The sequence below is a fragment of the Pleurodeles waltl genome, chromosome 4_1 (genome assembly GCF_031143425.1).
Source record: "Pleurodeles waltl isolate 20211129_DDA chromosome 4_1, aPleWal1.hap1.20221129, whole genome shotgun sequence".
NCBI classification, from domain to species: Eukaryota; Metazoa; Chordata; class Amphibia; order Caudata; family Salamandridae; genus Pleurodeles; species Pleurodeles waltl.
Genome location: NC_090442.1, coordinates 369856721 through 369879808, shown reverse-complemented (window position 1 = coordinate 369879808; position 23088 = coordinate 369856721). Strand labels below are relative to the sequence as shown.

General features: G+C 44.2%; 1 protein-coding gene across 1 annotated transcript in view; it reads left to right on the top strand.

Moving 5' to 3' along the window:
* GYS2 (glycogen synthase 2) overlaps nt 1-23088 on the top strand; it is a 498387-nt gene that overhangs the window by 332444 nt on the left and 142855 nt on the right. Inside the window, exon 11 of the mRNA XM_069228538.1 lies at nt 21629-21742. Within this exon, the coding sequence (XP_069084639.1) occupies nt 21629-21742 (114 nt within the window). The remainder of the gene's footprint in view (nt 1-21628; nt 21743-23088) is intronic.

Here is a 23088-nt window from a genome sequence, read left to right as displayed (position 1 = left end):
GTAGGAGCAATAATCTAACTGTTATGAGCTAGTACATTTTAAAATGGATGTTAAGATAAACATATGGGAATGGTCTGCTAAACATTTTCATCATTTGCCTCATAATAGCGCATGATATGACCTTCTCTATTTGTATATTTGTGTTATTGTCACTGACTACATTTTTGTACTTACAGCTGTAAAAAAACACCTCCTCTGTCACTTTGTTTATCAGGCTCTTCTTAGTACCACCTCCCACCAGACTTTCTTTTTTATCGGGATGACCTGAAGTACGCTTGGCTTGTGACTCACTCCCCTTTAACCTCATTTGTTACATGACTACCAAAGATGTACCTCAACATTTACTCATTATTTTAAGAAATCGATCATCACGTTTGAAGCTCACCTCTGCCAACCCCTTCATTTACAGATCGTGATAATCTTCTAAACAGTGCTAAATCTGTTCTCTTCTTTTTAAATTAAGGGCGGTGAGTCCATGTAAAGGTTCGGGGGAGGGATAAGCCCTAGACAAACTAAACAATATGTGGAATGAACCCCCTGGACCTAGTTAATCCTCAACAGCTTATGTCAAAACGACCAATACTGCAGTTATGAGTTACGTTTGTTCCACTCCAAACTACATTATAAATTGAAAACAATTATACAAATAATCATTCAATGGAACGGCAAGGCAAAAAATATCAAAGTAAAATTAGTCAGAGAATAGTGAAAGAACCATACCCATCGTTGTCTGCAAATAAAGCATTACTAGTGATCACTGAAAACCATAATAAGAAAGCATTGCATAAAATATATGAATGAACGTACCGCTCAGTAAATACATTTCAAAAAGCATCAAGGAGTCCCTGTAAGAAGCAAAGTTAAAACAATTGAAAAAGGTCCGTCCAGTTTGGTTAAAACATGGTATGATCGGCGAAGCACAATGTTCTCAACACCAGCAAAGATCACTCGCTTTATTGATGACAATGTCACAAAGGATGGGAGCCAAGATGATGTCAAACAAGAGCAAGCTATCTTTCTATACAAAATAGTGCATATATATGTACAAAAACGACTAAGAAAAGGAATGCATCTGAAACAAAATCGGTGAATACCTGTAGTGGATGACCTAGAATCTAAACGGCTCCCCTTGAAGGAATGTTAATAGGCTACTTATGAGGGTACTGGGAGAAAGCATTTACCCGAAGGTGTGTTTTACAATTTAACAGGAACAAAAGGGGAATGTCATTATCAAACTCCAAGAAACCAGAACAAGTAAGAATAGTTGGCCAATCCACAAAGTTACAAAATAGATGTCCCTAATGTATACTATCCTTCCCTTCACTTACTATAATTCTTGAGTCTTCACAACAGCAATATGCAATCCAAGAGATTCAAGGATCTGGAAATGAGCCAGAAGAGTCAAGTCTAAATGCCAAAGAACAAACAAAGATTGACTAGCGCGGACAAGTTCTGTCTTTTATGTATTGAGAAAAGCTCTCTGGGTAGCCATGTCACATGTGTCCTTACATCAGTATGACACATGTCGATGATATCAGATGTTGCAGTGTGATTATTTTCCTTACTACACATGCTGGGAAAAATATTCCCCACTCCAGTTGAATTAATGACTGCCGGTCAAACATATAGCCAGTAAGTGATCCGTTAATCTTCATCTGTCCAGAACTCCAAAGCAGCGAGGAGACCTCACATCAATGCATCATCAAGTCAGCTTCTTCTGGTTTTAGCTCCAACCCTCAGGATAAAAAGAACAAGTAAGGAGCACATTGGCAGTAGATCATCGAGCCAGTCACCACTATATTATTCCCTTGGCATGTCTGTAATCCACTTTGGCATTAGTGTACCTCTAAAGACCTTACCAGCAGTGCATAACATAGTACATCTCTTAAAGTAGTGCCTCCCTCATATAATCATAGTATTTTAACAGCAATTCCCCTGCACAACACCCTGGTAATTGTTTAGAGCACACCAGCTTGCCCTCCTTTGCAAATACTCACAGATCCTTATACTATGCACAAAAAACTATTGTCCATTAAAGAAGCGGTTTTTGGCCTGATCTGGACATTGGCAGTCTTTACTCTGTGAGGGGTGGTGGAGAACATTACATCTGTCAACCTGACAGACAGAAGACGGATATATTTATAAATCGCTGCCTACCCAGAGGTGAGCCCTGTACCTTCAGAGGAACTGCAGTCCACTGAATGACTGCAGTTATAGAGCATGGCCACCATCCTTCAGGCAAAGGGGCTCCAACTTGTTTTGTTTAAAAAAAAAAAAAACCTTCCACAGCCGGAGTTTGTTACTGAGAAATAACACTAATGCCCCCTCTCCAAGTGTTTTCTCCCATGTTTTGATGGTCATTTTCCTTTTCTGTTTCAAGACCACCAGTTTTTTCGAGGCAGAAACAGGCAGAAAACATATGTGAGACTATCTGCTATAAATAGGGGGAGTGCTTTGATCTTACTCTGATGGAGACTACTTTCCAACAGCCCAGCCGAAAGAAGTACACAAACATGATGGTCTGCCTTACTCTAAATAGGGCAGGCAGACTGCTGTTTTTTGGTGAAGCATCCTGTCCACCAATCTCTAAATCAGGCCCTTTCTCATCTCTGTCAGAACACTGCTTTCTTATTGCCTCCAACACAGTAAATGATCTACAACATTTATTTCTATTGGTCCAGAATATCACAGTTGACCCTTTCGCTTCCACCGCTACTTGGCTGCCAACACTCAACTCTGCCAATACACAATAAACAAGTAAAACTTGCATATGCAGGGCCCCAAGACTGGTGACAAGAAAAAAAAACTGCAACTCCATCTCCTTTAGCTTCACATTAGAGTCCAATAATAGCCCAGTCACCTTCAACAACCTCTACGACCACACTCACACAGTTATTTACAGAAACCCTCAACATGCAAGCGACAAAAACAGTTTTCTACACATTAGTAAAACATATCCATATCCAGTGACTCATTGAAGGTCAATATAAGGTAGAGGTTTTTCATCATGAATACCTTGGATATGAAACAGTCCACCTATTAATCATGCTCATCAAAGGCAAACACTAGTATTCCAGAAGAAAAACTCAAAAACATTCTTTATTTAATCCCAGAGGGAACTTATTTCACAGTGCCTCGGTATTACAGTTGTTTATTAATTAATTCAGTTAGCTGTAAAACTCTGAATGCAGGGGGTTTTCTTGCACTTATCTGCAAGAAATAAAAATGCAACCATTCTCATAGTTTTTACGTATCACATCTTCATCATTCCTAACAGACCACAACATCCTAATAGTCATTCATAATACAGATTCTATTACCATCCTTGACCCAGCACTTTGACGCAATTCTTCCATATAAAAAATGGTTTATCTCCAGTGCAATTGAGGAAATGGCAAAATGGGACTTTAACTAGCAAAGGAAAAGGCTGTGACATTAGTATCTTGAAGCAGAGATGTTACCTGAAATTGCCAGCCATGCCACAGACACAGCTGGGTGATAATTTAGCCAATATGACACCTAACAATGATTGGTAAACTATATTTAAATATAATACCATAGAGTTGATTGTAATTAGGTTATAGGAGATAAGGGCTATGCTGTATCAAACTGTATATTCTTTGTTTCTGTGGCAAATGCTTGGCACTTATCTGAATAAATATAGATTTATTTTGTGTTACAAGTTAAGGCTCATTGATATACTCTACTTGAATTAATACTTTGTTGGTCTAAGGTGGCATATCTCTAGTAATCTGGCAACAGAATCCACTCCTAATACAGTTATGGGGGGTGTATTTCACCACCCCCTTTGCTCAAATAACAGCACCTTACACATTTAGAATGCTTCAGACTTGTTCACCCTGCCTCCTTTTGTGTAACATCACTACAGTGATCCATGGCCCCCCTCAGTTCAGGGATTGAATTAAATGGTGTTCTCTCTGGTCTGCTTGTAATATTTGGATTAATGATTACACAAAAATTTCTCACAGTAGTGTGGATCATGAGGAGTTCCATATTGTCAGTCTTTAGCCTGACTACCTAGACTATTAGTTATTTTCTCAGGGAATATGACATCCTCTGATCACGGTCTGTAGACTGCATTGCCACAGAAATTAGATGAGACCTATACCAATCCCACTTTGACAGGCTTCCAACTATCACGTTGCTTGACGTAACATATGTATGAATGCATTTCTGCCCACTGTGAAACAATAGTGAAGAGTAGGAAAATAATAAACTGGGTTGATCAAACATTCATCAAACATCAAAAACTAGAAGCTACCAAGGATGACCCACCTGCCTCAGCAAAGACAGTGTTAGAAATTGTGTTGTTGGTTGACTGGCCCTTCAGCCCTGGCCAAGCAACAGCCACATTCCCTCTCAGGGTGAACCAGAAAAACTCACTAAATTAACCTGTGCTTACCCTAGGTAGCTTGGCACAAAAAACAGTCAGGCTTAACTAAGAAGCAATATTTATGCAAGTATTTTTGCAGCACCCAAACAGTAACAAAGTAAAAACACAATACAAGAAAAATCCAAAACCAATTTAGAAAAATTGATTCATTTTAATAAACCATTTGATAGAAAAATCTAATCAGTAGAACCAGAGTTATGAGTTTTTTAAGTTTTTAGTAAATACTAGCACCCTAAAGATCAAAGCTCCAACCGCAGACTTCTAGTCACGTGAGACCAGGTCAAAACTGAAAAATATGGCTGACCACAATAAAGCTCGAGTTGAATGCAAAAGTGGATTGGGCCCAGTCAGAGCTTACCTTCCTGAAATATGTTCTGAGAAGGTAAAGTTCAATGGGGCAAGGCTGCAGAAGATGTCTGATGAGGAAATGCCGGATAGCCTTGGGTTGAAGCTGCGCTGGAGATTTCAATGGCCGGACTCAGTCTCTGAAATGGAAGTCAGAAATCTCCAACGGGTGCGAGGCAGAGAGCTGTAGTGGAAGACGGTTCAATGATGCCGGATATTCCTTTGCGAAGGACCGCTGAAAAAGATTTGCTGCTGCAGAGAAGAAAATAGCAGGATAAGCCACAAAGTCAATCTGATCGGTGGTGCACCTCGTTCGGATAAACAAGTAGGCTGGTCCCAGTCTCCTCATGGTTCTTAGCACAGTTTTTAGCCAAAAGGTTTTTAAGTCAGCACTTTTGGATTTTGGCTATCTGTGCACTTTTCGCACCACTTACAAGGGTCCAGGACTGGAGGGGCACCACTTGGAGGAAGAGGACTCACTCACGCTGGGTCCAAGTGCTGATTAGAGAGCTAGGAAGCCTTTTGTGTCCCTGTGGCTCTGAAGAGGATTCCAGCAAACTAGGCCTTGTGAATCACTCTGGACGTCTTGGGGCAGATGAAGGTCCAGTCCTTGTACCCAGGCAGAAGGCAGCAGAGCAGCAGCGCAACAAGGCAGAAATCCAGCAGGGCAGCAGTCCAGCAGAGTAGGCGTCCTTCCAGCAGCTCAACAGTCCTTCATCCTGGCAGAGTATCCACAGGTCTAGAAGTGTACTGAAGAGTTGGTGTCTGGGGTCCCCTTTTTATACCCTGGTGCCCTCCTTCTGGAATGTGGGATAAGTTTCTAGATAGTGGATTTGAAGCACATGGAATTCCCTGTCTCCCCTGCCCTGGCTCCATGCTGGCTGCAGTGACAATGTGGGGTTGTTAGGTCCTTTGTTTGAAGACAGAGCACAGGATATTCAGTTGCAAGTCGGGCTGTGCCTAGCTCCACCCTCATCCTGCCAGCAGATGGCCATTTAGGCACACCAAATTTGTCTATTATGACTGTCTGGGAGGAATAAACAAAGTCTAAATGTTAATTACACCTAGTCATGTGACTAAGACCAGGCTGCAGGCACAAATGGCTAAGGCAGAAAAATGCCAACTTTTCAAATGTAGCATTTTTAAAATTGTGATCAAAAACCCAACTTTACCATTAAATAGGGGTTTTCATTATAAGTCCAAAGGCATCAGACATGATGCAGCTACCTGCTGCCAGTTGGGAATTACAGCTAATTAAATGCAGTAAGGGATTTCCAATGTTATCCTATGGGAGGGTCGGACTCAAATTACTGGAAAATGAATTTAGGAGTTTTTCACTACCAGGACTTGTAAAACTTAAAAGTAAATGTTCAACCTTTTAACTACAATACACCCTGCCCTATGCGAAAACTAGGGCCTAGCTTAGGGATGACTTATATGTAATAAAAGAAGAGTTTAAGGCTTAGCACAGGAGTTTATTGTCAAGTCGACATAGCAGTTTAAAACTGCATTCAGGCTGCAGTGGCAGGCCTGCAACATGTTGCAAGGTAATGCTTAAGTGGGTGGCACAATACATGCTGTGGGCTCACTGGTAGCATTTAATTTAAAGGCCCTGTGTATATGGGATACCACTCTACAAGGGAATTATAAGTCAATTAAAAATGCCTATTGGGTATAAGCCAATTAAACCATATTTTAGTGGAGTAAGCACGAGCAATTTAGCGCTGGTTGGCAGGGCTAAAGTTTTCAGATTCCTAAAACAAACAAAATAAGTCCAGAAAAATGGAGGAAGAGAGGGAAATGTTTGGAGGAATACCACCCCTATGCCGACAGGTCTAAGATCCCCTATCTGGAAAATGTATATAAAAGTGGGCCAAGACCACTCACTTTGTTCCAGTTCCAAGTTCCTCTTGACCAAGAGAAGGAACAGAGAGCACTGCAGCTGTGTGGCCAGGGTTGATGTGTGATATCAAGTCTCCCAGGACCAAAGGAATTACTCTGTTCAACTTTCTGGAGATGTTGAGGGTCTGCATAGTGCCTAGAAGCCTGCCCCTCTACTGAGAGATAGGAGAATGCCTATTCCTGCAGGACTGTCAAGGAGGATAAACCCACTGTGTTCCTAGAGTGTTGAACATCCACAAGAAGCATCTACCAGAGGGAGTGAGGCTGGTGCCTACCCAGATTTTTAGGGCGGTCTCTCCCAGTGTGAAATGAGTAAAGACACTATCAGTCAAAACAACATTGTCCTTACTGACACCCCAGCTGTGTTGCCACTACCTGATGATGTGTACCCCACAAGAAGATGTCCTCACCCCTGAAGTGGAAATCATTTACTGGACACAGAGGCAGCAGCTTTTAAAGAAGAGAATTTGTCTGCACTTACATCAAAGGCCAGAACTACTGCCAGAGAGGAACACTTGCTGCACTGTTCAACCCCAGTGGCTGAATGAAATATTAGACTACCACCTATGGTCCTGCATCACTGGATTATAGACCAAAAGTGACATATTGCCGACCACACCATTCAGCGCTACGCAAGCCAAATCTAAATTATGCAGCAGGGAGGACCAAATTATGCAGCAGGGTTGACTCAATAACTCAGCAAGAAAAGGAAATTTATGAGGCATAAGGCAGTATATTTTGTTAGCATTACTTTATTATTTGGACATTTTTACACAAAGTAACAGTCTCTGGGAAGATATTATACCCGATCAGCACTAATTTAGCAGGCAAATGCAGCAATAAGCAACTGAACAACTGACCAGTCAACCATTGTGACAGGCCTACCGGTGCACAAGAACACTTGTTGCTATGTTTTAGTAACTTTTGTTCCATTTGAGCTAGAAACAAATTTTGTTTTGTTAAAATCTGCAGCAGATGATGGATTATGTGTCAAAAGCGGCAAATCCATAACTATGCGAAAAACACGCAGCCACAGAATTGCATGATTCCAGTGGCCTTCATCCTCACTTCCCTGAGAGTAAATAGCCAAAGAGTTGCACTTCATCTAGTTTACAGAGCCATATTGGGACAGACCAGACGACAGCAGAGGCAAATGGCTACACCCATTATGGTTTGGGCTCTGTGACCTGTTTCTGCTCTATTGCCCATCAGATGAGTTTCAGCAGTTTAGTAGCGTCCAAATCTGTCTTTGCAACATAATGTTATTTGCACAGGTACATGGCGAAATATATATTAGTCATGGATTGGGATCATATAGAGACAGAGCGAGTGAAAGGGTCCATCCATTCTCTCCATTGCACTGCAGTCACCAGCCCTGTCTTGGCATTTGCACTGTGATTACCATATAAAGGAAGATGTAGTTAAATATTCAAGACCAGATGTACATAAATATTGATGGCACCAAGGACCACCAGACTCCCCTGCTATGTCAATTTATCTACCTCCAACAATTTGCAGACCTTACTGAAGTTCTCATTGCAAATGGTCCATGGTGGTAATAACGGAAGGGGTACGTTGCAGGGAATTCCTGTTTTCCTGGTGTCCCCAGGCCCAGAATTACCAGGTCTGTGAACTCCACACCTGGTAATTTCAGGCCCAGGGACACTGGACCCAACTGTATTGTGTTGCAAGGGCATCAAGCAGCTGCTTCACCAGCCCCCGCCCTAACTGTCCCTGGGCATCAGAGAAGCTGTGAATGCTCCTTCATCGATCCCCTCACCAGCTCTGACTTCCCACACCACATGCTCTGAATTTAAGTTTGGGGATACTGTCTAGAATCTTCACTATGCATGTACAACCTACACAATATTACAAAATGCAAATTAGAATATAAACTTATATCTTACTTTAAAGTACTATGAACCAGGCAAAAGGTAAACTGCACCACACAAATGTTGTAATCATACAAAATATATAAGGGATAAAGTACTCCCTACCATATGTTACAAGGAAAGTCAGGGAAGAGTTCTGTAACCATATAGATGATGGAAGCCATAGGCCATGTTTCTTAAGTTATGGAACTCTGAGCTGACTTGCAATATCCTTTTCATGTACGCCAGAGGGTACTTTAGCTCATATAATAAATGGTCACAACATCACCTTTCCCACAAACTACTTAAATCCTTGGTGCATAACTCTTTCATATTAAAGAGCAATCATGGCTGCAAACATGAAGAATCAAAATAAAACTTCTAGTGCAAAAGTAAACACATTAGAAAAGATTCTAGCTTTTCTCTATCTATGTGTGTAAAAAACATATTCTCACTCTCATGGTAAGCTATTAATATGGAGCAGAAAAAGGCAAGGTTCAGTTTTGTTGCTTTAAAGCTTTAAACAGCTCCTTCAGATGTGCTCCATGACCTGGCCTGCCTTTCACCTGGGCTGCTGGCTCTGGCAGCAGCCACTGTGGCCTCAGAACGGGACTGTAATAACTTATAATAGTTGGTTCTGACATGTTTTCATTGTAATTGGCGACTGGTTGCATCACAAGGGATGGATTATAAAGAAGGTACAGTCTGACGTATATACAGGGAATTACAGAATCCCATGTATTACATTACAATAAAAAGTGCCCTCACTTTATTCTGCCAATCCGAGCTATGTTTGGATTAACGACTTCCCCTTGATGGCACGACTGCGTGTATTCGATTTTCACACAGAGGGAACGCTTCTGATTTCTTTCTCACAGGAAAGAGTCCCTCTTTACAGTTGGCAGTCAGTCATTTTGTTAATTGTTTTTCTATCACAGAGCCATAAAAACTGCATTAAATCATCATTAAATTCCATACACAAATCATTTTTACTAATGCAAAATATTTCATATACTATTACAAGAAAATAAAAAAACCTTTACACCTATTATTTACAAACATATCCTTTACACAGTGTTAAAATAATACAAGTACATAATCATAACAAAACTTTAGAATGTAAACGTCAATTTAAACATAAAAACAAATAAACTATTATCTAATTCAAAATATACACAAAGATAGCAACCCCGTGAATTAGTCAGCTCCTTCCTTTAAGTGTTAAGTGTCTAAGTGTTGCATTTAAAAACCTTCCTGCCTTATAACAGGTCAAGGGTGAAAGGGAAACATGTGGCTGTTGAATAGTTATCCAAGTATTTTGGTAGGAAACTTTAACATTAGGATTAAAAAGACGTCAGGCCTTAGAGTGGTATATTGCATTCCCATCACAAATATAAATCTGGAATGTATCTGCAGAAATTTTGAGTCTAGTCAATAGAAATTACATGGATTTTTCACAAGGGTTGTGGCTTGCATGGGTATTTTTTTTTATTATTTGCCCGTATCGATAACCTATGGCAAAATCACTGGTTGAACCGCACTGATTATTTGAAGACAGAGAGTATCTCCAGGGCTGTTTGTAAACGATAAAAATGAAACATTTTCTATTTATGTACACCACAAAAAAATTATTGGCAGGTGGAAAACTTTCCTTCAACATTCATTGGCTTGACTAGCTTGTTAAAAATATGATGTTAATTTCTGTTTGCATGAAACTGTTAACAGCAAATGTTTCGGTTGTTGGTAGTTTCATAACTGTATCTACTCTGGGAAACTCAGGAAGCTCGGAACAATACGACTGTTTTCACAAACTGTAGTAACATCTTACTTTAGAGAAACATTGTGAGATTTTGAATCCTTTGGTTCAATCTCTTTCTAGGACACATCACTTGGGGTTTTAGTTTATGCATTGGATTGCAACTTCTTGTGAAAATTAGTGAACGCGAAGCGGGACTGTATGCATTTGGAGAGTCAATTGATTTAATTGCTTTATTCCAGTGCTTTAAATGGGCCGGTACTGTCCGGTACTGAGTACCGGCACTTTTTTATTTTGAGAGGGTGAGTACCGGCACATCTGAGGGAAAACGTAATACTTTTAATTGGAGAGTACCGGCACTTCTGGGAAACAAGCAGGTACTCTGGCACAGAGTACCTGCACTTTAATTTTTCCATTTCAAGCAGTTTATTCCAACTCAATAAAACGTTGATTTGGAAAAGGTGGCATGTAGGGCCCTCGCATAGGAACATGTCATTTGAGGTGGCTGACTTCTTTACACTCACTTACCCATTCTAGTTGTGACAATACTTATCACTTTTTGGTTTGGGCTTATGGTGCCCTTTGGTACTGCTCTGTGTGCGGTAAGGTTAATAACTTCAGAAGGATGTTGAGTACAAAAGCTGTCTTAAAGTTCATATTTCTTAATGGTGATACCCCTAGACTCTGGACTAGTATAGTTTCTAGTGTGGTAGCAGAATACGGGAGTTCTTTGACTGGGGAAAAGTACTGAAACGTTATGTATATATTACGTATATAATAGTTTGCAACTTGTGCAACAACTAAATATCTTCTCCTAGCTAAATCCAGCTCGCTTTTTGACCCCTGACACCTGTCTGTGTGCAAATTAGTGCCAGATACCATTGCTACACCCATTTTTAATTCCATGTTTACTACAGGTTATTTTCCCAAAACATGGAAGAAGGCCTCGATTCTCCCTTTATTAAAGAAATCGACTTTGGACCCAGATGAGACCAACAACTACAGGCCTATCTCTTGTCTCCCATTACCCACAAAAATTATTTAAAAAGCAACAAATCAGCAGCTTTCACACTTTATTTTAAAGTAAACACATTCTAGACCCCACACAATTCGTCTTTCACAGTGGGCATAGCACTGAGGCTGCCCTTATTAAAGCAAATGAAAAGATAAGAGCTGTCTTGGATGAAGGTGGAAGTGCCACACTTGTTCTACTTGACTTGTTGGCAGCATTTGACACCGTTCATCTTGATTTGCTTGTTGAGCGCCTCAGAGCGATTTGAATTGGCGGGTCTGCTCTGGCTCTCCTCCATCCCTCCCTCTCAGATTGGGAGGAGGTGGTGGCCATGGGTCATCTGGTGTCAACATCTTTTTTATTACCTTGGGTGGTCCCCCAAGGGCCACGCTGAGTCCTACATTGTTTAATATCTATGTTATCAACCTGTCCTTTGTGATCAGATCCTTTGGCTTTTCTTTAACTTCCTATGTCGGTGACAGACAAATTGTTGTCACTAGGACCAATAACTATAAGACTACAGGAACAAGATTCCATGACTGCATGTTTGCAGTTAGTCAATGGATGGATAAAAACTGACTTAAACTTAATTCTGAGAAGACTGAGGTGATTTTATTTGGGAACCAGATTTCTTTCTGGTTGCCACATTAGTAACCGGAGGACATGGGAACATTACCCTCACCAGTCAACAAGGACAAGACTTTAAGAATTATATTGGACAATAATCTCGCTTTTGGAGACTAGATTAGTGCAGTCACCTCTTCCACCTTCTAGACACTGAAACTATTTTAAAAAGTTCTCCCTTTCGTCCCTCTTGAGGCACTGGTGCTCTCAAAACAGGATTATTGTAAAGGGATCTACCTTGGCATGTTACAGCAACATCTGAATAAATTACAAGCCTCCCAAAATACTGCCCCTCATCTCCTGTTAGGGGTGTACAAGTCTGTTGCTTCAACAATCCAGACATTGTATTGGCTCCTTATTAGGAAACAAATTCAGTTTAAGGCACTTAGCAAAAAACTATAACATAACAAAACATATGTTCGTTGTTAACTTGTTTGTAACTAAAATGGAGATTGCCAATAGAATAAGATATGAGGGATGCCCAAAGTATGTTCAGGATGGCCAGGTTTTCAAGATAAAGAATATGTTGAAGATTTTCATTTGGATTCGTTGTATTCAATTTTACCTCATCTGAAAATCAAGCAAATTGAGCATTTGTCCACGTTTTTGTGAGTGACTCTGGATACACTTGGGAGATATGCTGCAGCTGTGGCATTGTTTCTTTAAAATAGGTTAGTGTTGATAAACAGGTATGAGGACTCCATAATGATCTGTCAAGCTTCCTCAAAATATTTTTGTCTTACTCTCGGTTTGCGTCGACTTTTGATTTTGAGGTCAGGTTTGCAATGTACTATTCGTGTTCCTTTAACATAAGTAACACTGTCTTACTTTGTTTAGTTTGAGTCTGTTCACATCCACTTTCACTTCAAGTCAGTTGAGACACACGGGTATTGCTGAAAAATGTGTTGTTTAATGTCAGCTAGATCAGTGTGTTACCCTCCTATGGGTAGAACGAATACTTTCATGATGTCCTTGAGGAGTTGCATATATATATATAAAAAGGAGGAAATAATGAGCCCTATGCGCACCCTAAAACATTGCTCTGGAGAGGTGAGGGGATATTGATATTCCCCTCTTTGAAATGGTGAGCCGAAGCGTAGGAGGCAGACGCTCAAGGAACTGCTCACCGTCAAGGGACACTGACATCCTTGGAGATGGGTGGTGACAGGTAGCACTCATTGGCATGAACTGTCATTTTGCCCCAGTTGAGGCTAACGTGTAAATGTGGTTAGGACCATCGGCCCATATTTAGACCTTTGCTGAGGCACACCTCTATGCACGTCTTAACACTGCCACCAGGTCTTTCCGACCATGTCAACTGTGTTTATCCTTCACTTACAAGAGCAGCTGGCATGCCCCACAAGAACAAAGGGTGGTGGCAGACACCAGCAAGCGGTGCAGGCTCTGCTATGCAGATGCCGTGCTCCACTGGCACCACTTCGGAGCCCAGATCTGGCAGACATTCCTTCAGGGCCATGTGCACCCCCCGAAGAAATATCACCCCAGAGATCCTATCCACCCTTTCGATACAAGCATCTGCAAGTGTTTGATGTTGTAGCCCTGAAGGTATTCTTTAGAATTTATCAGAATGGTGTGGCCCAGAGCTTTGGAGGAGTGACCTTGATGGATTGTGTCCTGTAGTGTGTAAATCTTTACATATAGTAGTTACTGTTAGAGCATAATTCTATGTGTTGATCCCCTATGGCCACATCATTGTTGTGAAGGTCACTTATTATCAGATACATAAATTTTTCAAGTGAGTGGTCATCAGACAAACACATCTGGGTGTTACTGGTCAATGTGTAGATTCCTTGATTAAATTCTTTTGTTCGAAGATTACACTGAGTAACTTAAAAGGTCTGCTATATTCAAAGCTGGTTTACCTGAAACTCCTCTCATTCAAGAATGTGGTACAAAGGAAGATTTAAACAGTCAAAATATGTAGACCACTCATCGGGTGTTGGACTTTTGCTTATGCAGGGTCATCCCCAGTCTTTTTTCGCCTCCTGCCTCCTATTTTTTCCTGACATGTTGCTGTTGGCTTTTCAACTCTGAGCACTTTACCAGTGCTAAAGTGCATATGCTCTCCTGTTTAAATTGTATGTAAGTGGTTTATCCATGATTGGCATATTTGATTTACTAGTAAGTCCCTAGTAAGGTGCACTAGAGGTGCTAGGGCCTGTAAATCAAATGCTACTAGTGGGCCTGCAGCACTGGTTGTGCCACCCACATAAGTAGCTCTGTAATCACGTCTCAGACCTGCCCCTGCAGTGTCTGTATGTGTATTTTTACACTGGAAATTCGACTTGGCAAGTGTACCCACTTGCCAGGCCTAAACCTTCCCTTTCCTTACATGTAAGGCACCCCTAAGGTAGGCCCTAGGTAGCCCCAAGGGCAGGGTGCAGTGTATGGATAAGGTAGGACATATAGTAATGTGGTTTATATGTCCTGACAGTGAAATACTGCCAATTTCGTTTTCACTGTTGCAAGGTCTGTCTCTCTCTCATAGGATAATATGGGGGCTACCTTTAAATATGATTAAAGTGTAGATTCCCCTAGAGAGTAGATGGACATGTGGAGTTTGGGATCCCTGAACTCACAATTTAAAAATACATCTTTTAGTAAAGTTGATTTTAAGATTGTGCGTTTGGAAATGCCACTTTTAGAAAGTGAGCATTTTCTTGCTTAAACCATTCTGTGACTCTGCCTGGTTTGTGGATTCCCTGTCTGGGTCAGTTTGACAGTTGGGTTGTTTTTCACCTCACACCAGACAGTGACACAAAGGGAGCTGGGGTGTGATCTGCATTTCCTGATTAGCCATCTCTGCTAGGAGGTAGGGGTGGAGTGGTCACTCTCATCTGAAAGGACTGTGCCTGCCTCTGACAATGCTGTCTCCAGCCCCCTGGTGTGTGTCTGAGGCCTTGCCTGGGCAAGGCAGGATTTCACAAGAAGGTGTGAGTCCCCTTTGAAGAAAGGTGACTTCAAAGACTAAAATGGGTATAAGAAGGGCACCCAAACTTACAAACTTCAGAAACACTTCTGGAATCAAGAGGAACCTCTGCCTGGAGAAGAGCTGATCGCTGAGGAACAAGTGCTGCCCTGCCTGTGACTGTGCTTTGTGGAGCTTTCCTGCAGTGCTGCTTCTGCCAGAGTAAGAGGGCAAAGACTGGACTTTGTGTGCCTTCCATCTTGAAGAAGAAATCTCCAAGGGCTTGATGTAGAGCTTGCCTCCTGTTGTTGAAGTCTCAGGGATAGCAAAGACTTCTTTCCGCCAGCACCTGGAGTCTCTGGAGAGACCCCTACTCTGCTCTGTGGTGCCCTTCCAGTTCCTGGGACCCTGAAAGGAGAGGCTGGCAACCTAAGGACAAAAATACACGCACCGAGCGCCGTGCGGAGAAAAGATCGACGCGAATCTGATCGCGGCTGAGAAAACGACGCGACGCCGGTTCCGCAGCTGAGAAACGACGCCGCAGGAAACGCGACCGAAAAACCGACGCCCGGAGCAGGAGAAACGACGCGCAGCATCGCTGACGGAGGCTGAGAGATCGCACCCTGCGCCGCGGGACTTTCGGATCGTCGTGTGGCTGGCTTTTTCAACGCGCACCGCCGTGCCGAGTTGTTTTCGACGCACACAGCCGTGCAGGGTTACTTTCGACGCACACCGCCCGTGCGGGGTTATTTTTGACGCAAACCAGGTACATTTTCACGCTAGCAGCGCTAGTGTGGTGTTACAACTACCTAAAGACTCTTTTTATTTTAAACCTTTAAAAAAATCATAACTTGACTTGTGTATGTTGGATTTTTGTCGTTTTGGTCTTGTTTTGTCTAGATAAATATTTCCTATTTTTCTAAACTGGTGTTGTGTCATTTTGTAGTGTTTTCATTAAGTTACTGTGTGTGTTGGTACAAATACTTTACGCCCAGCACTCTGAGGTTAAGCCTACTGCTCTGCCAAGCTACCAAGGGGGTAAGCAGGGGTTAGCTGAGGGTGATTCTCTTGTATCCTAACTAGAGTGAGGGTCTTTGCTTGAACAGGGGGTAACCTGACTGTCAACCAAAGACCCCATTTCTAACATTGGTGACCAGCGGTCGGGATTTGGACTTGTATTTGTACTTGACATACAGTAATTAAGTGTACACTACTGTTTTGATCTCAGACCACTACGTGACCACATACTACTTGTTTGGTGATCTTTTGATTTTTCTCTTAAGGACTCTTTTTATTCTACTTCCATGATTTTGCTGATCCCTTGACTGATTCTTTTTACTTCATTGGGAAATTATTTTTTTCTGCCTTTTGGAACTTTGCACTTGTGACCATCATGTCTCAATCTGGAGATGCAACAGCTGGAGCTGTGTTTGAAACGGAGAAACTGAAGGAGTACTCAGTTGCTCAATTGAAACAGTTCCTTAAAGATCTTGACTGTCCCACTGAGAGCTCCACCAGGGAGGGGGAGCTGCAACAGGCACAGAGGGCCTGGGTGACAATCAAGAAGGCTGGAAGGCACACAGAGGAGGAGAATATGGGGGGGGAAGTGCAGAGGATACACAGTGGTGTAGTGGAGGAACCTGTTACGCCTGGGGGGAGGGTCCCCAGGAGGGGTGGCAGGGTGTCACCCAAGGGTCTGACTCCTGAAGAGTTACAGGACAGACAGGCAGAGAGGGAGTTCCAATGGGAGATGAAAAAGCTCAATTGGGAGTTGGAAGAAAGGAGGAGGAACTTAGAGATTAAAAAAATGATTTATGCTTACGAGCTTAAATTGAAAGAGCTGGAAGTCATGAGGGCTGAGTCCAGCTGGAATGGTGGCAGCAACAATTGTATATCCAGTGATGCTGCCGAAGTGCACATGCCCAGAGAGGTGGTGCCCTACTTGAAGGAGGGAGTTAACACACGCCAGGAGGTTCAGGGGTATGAGGTAGCTCCAGTGATGCACAGGGTCCCTGAGGTGGATTGGGGAACTGGCATGGGGAGTCATATTCCTACTGGTGGGAGGGACACTCTACTGACTCTAGGTGAGAGTGGCAGGGAGAGGGGTTCCCCCCAGGTAGAAGTCCTGGTTATGGAGTGTGAAAACATCCCAGAAGAGTGTGGGTTGAGTGTCAGGGACAGTCAGGTACTGTCTCACCAGTCTCAGGAGGGTGATGTGGGGTGCTTTTTCAAAGCAGAGTCACTGGATGGTTGGGTGAAGGGTACTTTGGTTAATTCATGTGAGGGGCTGAGTGATGTAATTGCTGGAGAGCATATGTCTAGTCCTTATTTTCCAGAGCTATGCCGACACCAGGTGGAGTGTGAGTTCTCTGACCCCAGGGAGCTTACAATGGAGGCAGACTTCTGGGTGAGTACCAGAGAGTCTGAAGAGGCATTTGGGGGTGCTCCTGAGAGGAGTGGTCTAGGTAGTTCCCAACCAGGTGAGGTAGGGAAGGATTGTAGTGTCCCAGGTAGGTCCCAGTGTAGTGGGATGGGTGAGGGACCCCATGTCCAGTCTCGGAGGAGAGGGAATGGGGATGGGTTGAGGCCCAAGGTGCCCGAGATCCGGTCCCAGGTCCTGGAGGGTTCCCTGCGGGAACACCAGGAGGGGAGCCTAGCCTGTACCATAGGGCCATCTGTTGAGGGAGACCCCACAGTGTCAGGAGAACTTGGGGGGGCGGCTGTAGCCAGCGTCCCACCAGTTCTGGTGTCTGGCAGTACCACTCCTAGTGAGGGGGTGCAGAAGTCCAGACAGAGGGTTGAGAGGGGGTTGCGGACCCCAGTGGAGAACCTGGAGGGTCAGGGGTCAGCTCTGAGAGCAGAGCCCCCCATGAATGACCTTGGTGAGACCATTTCTGGGTTGGGGGGAATCCAGACTCTGTCAGATGGGCAGAGGTCAGGGGACCTGCGCCAGCCAGACTCTTGGGTGGCCCTTCGGGACAGTGTGTCCCTTGAGGGGGTAAGTGTGCCCCCCTGGAAGTCCTGGTGTGCCAGGCAATGGTTCAACCGCAGGGTGGTGACTCTGGGTTGAATGATCAGGTTCAGGGGGTAAACTCTGACCTGATGGGGGGTAAGTGTGCTCCCAAGGAAGTCCTGGTGTGCCAGGCAGTGGTTCAACCGCAGGGTGGTGACCCTAGGTTGGATGACCAGGTTCAGAGGGTAAACTCTGACCTGGTAGGGGGTAGGTATGCCCCCCAGGAAGTCCTGGTTTGCCAGGCAGTGATCCAGTCTGTGGGTACGGACCCTGGATTGGGAGGCCAGGTTAAGGGTGTCCCCCCTGACCTGGAGGAAGGGGCTACTGCTAACAGTGCCCCTACCATGTTGTCTTCTGGGGGGGCCACTCCTAGTTGGGTGGTTCAGGACCCCAGAAGAGAGGGCAGGGGGAGGGAAGCCTCACCCCTGGCCCTGGTCCAACCTGAAGGTACAGACCCCAGGTTGGAGGATCAGTTGCAGGTTAACATCCCTGCACTGATGGAAGAATTGTGCAGGACTGCTTCTACAAGCACCCTGACAGTTTTTGACTCTGGGGGTGCCGCTTCTGCAGGGAGGGTACAGAGCCCCAGAGGAGAGGACCAGGGTCAGGTTAACATCCCTGACCTGGTGGAAGAGAGAGTGGTCAAAGGGTGCCAGGCACCTGGGGCTACCACCCCCCACTCTCCACAGTCACCGTGGTTAGAGAGGCCTGAGGTCGGGCTCTCATCCCTAACAGTTGTCTGGGGTCACTGTGGCTTGCTGTCCTGGTGGACAGAGTTGCCCCTGGGGGGGGGAGGACGAGAGTCACACCCCGGGGGTGGAGTGGGCAACACCACTGTGTTGGCCCTGGTGGTACTATCTGCCCATTGCCATACATCTGTGAGCAAAGTAAAGTTAGGTGTTGCACAGATGGTGTCTGTAGATGTGGAGAAGGGTTCCCCATGGGTTAGCTTAGTGGGCCCTGAGAGTATGGACAGAGGGATCCAACTGGAGTCAGGAAGGCGTAGAACTGGAACATGCCCCTGCTGTTGTGGGCCTGGGTCCCTGTTCTATCGCCCCAATCAGGGAAGTACATCAAGGTATTGATTGTTCTCCCCTGGCTTTAGGCTGGTAGGGGGTCGTGTTGGACTTTTGCTTATGCAGGGTCATCCCCAGTCTTTTTTCGCCTCCTGCCTCCTATTTTTTCCTGACATGTTGCTGTTGGCTTTTCAACTCTGAGCACTTTACCAGTGCTAAAGTGCATATGCTCTCCTGTTTAAATTGTATGTAAGTGGTTTATCCATGATTGGCATATTTGATTTACTAGTAAGTCCCTAGTAAGGTGCACTAGAGGTGCCAGGGCCTGTAAATCAAATGCTACTAGTGGGCCTGCAGCACTGGTTGTGCCACCCACATAAGTAGCTCTGTAATCACGTCTCAGACCTGCCCCTGCAGTGTCTGTATGTGTATTTTTACACTGGAAATTCGACTTGGCAAGTGTACCCACTTGCCAGGCCTAAACCTTCCCTTTCCTTACATGTAAGGCACCCCTAAGGTAGGCCCTAGGTAGCCCCAAGGGCAGGGTGCAGTGTATGGATAAGGTAGGACATATAGTAATGTGGTTTATATGTCCTGACAGTGAAATACTGCCAATTTCGTTTTCACTGTTGCAAGGTCTGTCTCTCTCTCATAGGATAATATGGGGGCTACCTTTAAATATGATTAAAGTGTAGATTCCCCTAGAGAGTAGATGGACATGTGGAGTTTGGGATCCCTGAACTCACAATTTAAAAATACATCTTTTAGTAAAGTTGATTTTAAGATTGTGCGTTTGGAAATGCCACTTTTAGAAAGTGAGCATTTTCTTGCTTAAACCATTCTGTGACTCTGCCTGGTTTGTGGATTCCCTGTCTGGGTCAGTTTGACAGTTGGGTTGTTTTTCACCTCACACCAGACAGTGACACAAAGGGAGCTGGGGTGTGATCTGCATTTCCTGATTAGCCATCTCTGCTAGGAGGGAGGGGTGGAGTGGTCACTCTCATCTGAAAGGACTGTGCCTGCCTCTGACAATGCTGTCTCCAGCCCCCTGGTGTGTGTCTGAGGCCTTGCCTGGGCAAGGCAGGATTTCACAAGAAGGTGTGAGTCCCCTTTGAAGAAAGGTGACTTCAAAGACTAAAATGGGTATAAGAAGGGCACCCAAACTTACAAACTTCAGAAACACTTCTGGAATCAAGAGGAACCTCTGCCTGGAGAAGAGCTGATCGCTGAGGAACAAGTGCTGCCCTGCCTGTGACTGTGCTTTGTGGAGCTTTCCTGCAGTGCTGCTTCTGCCAGAGTAAGAGGGCAAAGACTGGACTTTGTGTGCCTTCCATCTTGAAGAAGAAATCTCCAAGGGCTTGATGTAGAGCTTGCCTCCTGTTGTTGAAGTCTCAGGGATAGCAAAGACTTCTTTCCGCCAGCACCTGGAGTCTCTGGAGAGACCCCTACTCTGCTCTGTGGTGCCCTTCCAGTTCCTGGGACCCTGAAAGGAGAGGCTGGCAACCTAAGGACAAAAATACACGCACCGAGCGCCGTGCGGAGAAAAGATCGACGCGAATCCGATCGCGGCTGAGAAAACGACGCGACGCCGGTTCCGCAGCTGAGAAACGACGCCGCAGGAAACGCGACCGAAAAACCGACACCCGGAGCAGGAGAAACGACGCGCAGCATCGCTGACGGAGGCTGAGAGATCGCACCCTGCGCCGCGGGACTTTCGGATCGTCGTGTGGCTGGCTTTTTCAACGCGCACCGCCGTGCCGAGTTGTTTTCGACGCACACAGCCGTGCAGGGTTACTTTCGACGCACACCGCCCGTGCGGGGTTATTTTTGACGCAAACCAGGTACATTTTCACGCTAGCAGCGCTAGTGTGGTGTTACAACTACCTAAAGACTCTTTTTATTTTAAACCTTTAAAAAAATCGTAACTTGACTTGTGTATGTTGGATTTTTGTCGTTTTGGTCTTGTTTTGTCTAGATAAATATTTCCTATTTTTCTAAACTGGTGTTGTGTCATTTTGTAGTGTTTTCATTAAGTTACTGTGTGTGTTGGTACAAATACTTTACGCCCAGCACTCTGAGGTTAAGCCTACTGCTCTGCCAAGCTACCAAGGGGGTAAGCAGGGGTTAGCTGAGGGTGATTCTCTTGTATCCTAACTAGAGTGAGGGTCTTTGCTTGAACAGGGGGTAACCTGACTGTCAACCAAAGACCCCATTTCTAACATCGGGCTTATATCTTATCACAAGAAATGGACAGGCACATGCATTGTGACAGCAGCGAGGAAACATAAGACTATCTGATCAGTCTGTAATCCTGTTTGTTGCAACAATAAGACTAACAGTTCTGTGTTTCCTCTTAATCTGCATTTACTTAAATGTTATTTTCCATGGCAGTTTTGAGTTCTGTAGATGTAATCCCTCCCACTCCTGATTGAAACAAGTGCATGGCTGATTATTGCAGAAGAATGATGGCAGGCATTCTTTTGCTAATAGGTACGAATTCCCTCTCCCACAAGAACCCAATGCTAAAGCCCCACCTTATAGACACTCCTTACACAACTTCAGATTTGAAATGCCCTTCTTGCATTTGCCTGGCCACTCCCAGCAGAGATCTGCAAATCACAAAGAGAATACTGTAATGTCAGATAACTTGTATTTTTTCACGTTGCCTTGCTGTTTTAATTATGTAAATCACATAAAGAGTTCCTTTCCCTGACTTTGATTAATCTTAAACTTTAATCCTTTGCAGCGACAATCTTTACCACCTGTGACAACCCACAACATGATAGATGATTCCACTGACCCAATCCTCAATACAATCCGGCGCATCGGACTCTTCAATAACCGCACCGACAGAGTCAAGGTAGAATCTCTCATGTGGATTGCCTTCAATCCATCAAGATGTTCTCACATCAATTTCTGCAAGAATATATTTTCTAGGCACTGAGTAATTGGTTATCAAGCCACATGTAAAGGTACCATGACATGCCCATAATCAAGGTGATACACACACGCACATGTTCAGTTGAGAACTTATATTTTACCACAAGATGTACAGGTCACGCTTAAATCGAAAAGCCAAGCACTGATTTTTAGGTTTCACTTAGATAACACACGTGCTGTGTCTGCACGACGTTTGTTTACATATAGCCTGCCCGTAGCTTAATGTTTGTTAGCTTCACTGTCACACTCATTTGCTTCTCTTCCATTTATCATAGCATGTGGGCTTCAAGTTCTTGTGTTTGGCCCTCCCTTGAGCATGGACCAAGTACTTGTGTCCATCCATGGCTCCCAATTTTAGAGCTACCCTTTTCTTTGTGTTTAAGCACTTCATATGAGTGCTTGGGTTTTCAGTCCATCTCCCACATCCCCAACCATGTAGCTTCTATTCCCACTCACCCCTACCCTGTACTCTACTCCACTGCACTCTGCTCTGTGCCACTGCACTTTACTCTGTACCACTCTACTCTGAGCCACTGCACTCTATGCTAAGGTATTCTACACTAATGCACTCTATGCCACTGCACTCTACGCCACTTTGCTATTCTCTACACCACTGTACTCTATGCCAGTGAACTCTACACCACTGCACTCTACTCTTCACCACTCTGCTCTAGGTCACTGCACTCTACGCTACTCTTCTCTGTACCACTCTATGCCATTGCACTCTACTCTGCACCACTCTACTCTAGGCTACTGCACTCTACTCCACTCTACTTTGCACTTTACGCCACTGCACTTTATGCCACTGCACTTGATGTGATGGCACTCTACTCTGCACTACTCTATGCTGTGCCACTGCACTCTTTGCCACTGCCGTCTATGCCACTCTAAAGCACTCTACACCACTGCACTCTACTCTGCATCACTGCACCCTATGCTACTACACTCTATGTCACTCTACTCTACACCACTCTATTCTATACTAATGCACTCTAGTCTGCACTATTCTACTCTACACCAGTGCACTCTACACCACTCCACTCTACTCCACACCACACTACACCATTCCATGCCACTGTACCACACTCCACTCTACTCTACTTCACTCTACTCTGTGCCACTTCAAGCTATTCCACTCCACTCAACATTTTGCCACTCCACACCACTCTTCTCAATGGCGTTCTACTCTACTCCACACTGCCATACAAGATGGCTAAAAGACATTGGCAAAGCCAATAGCTCTCGCAGAGGCAAAACCTATTGGAT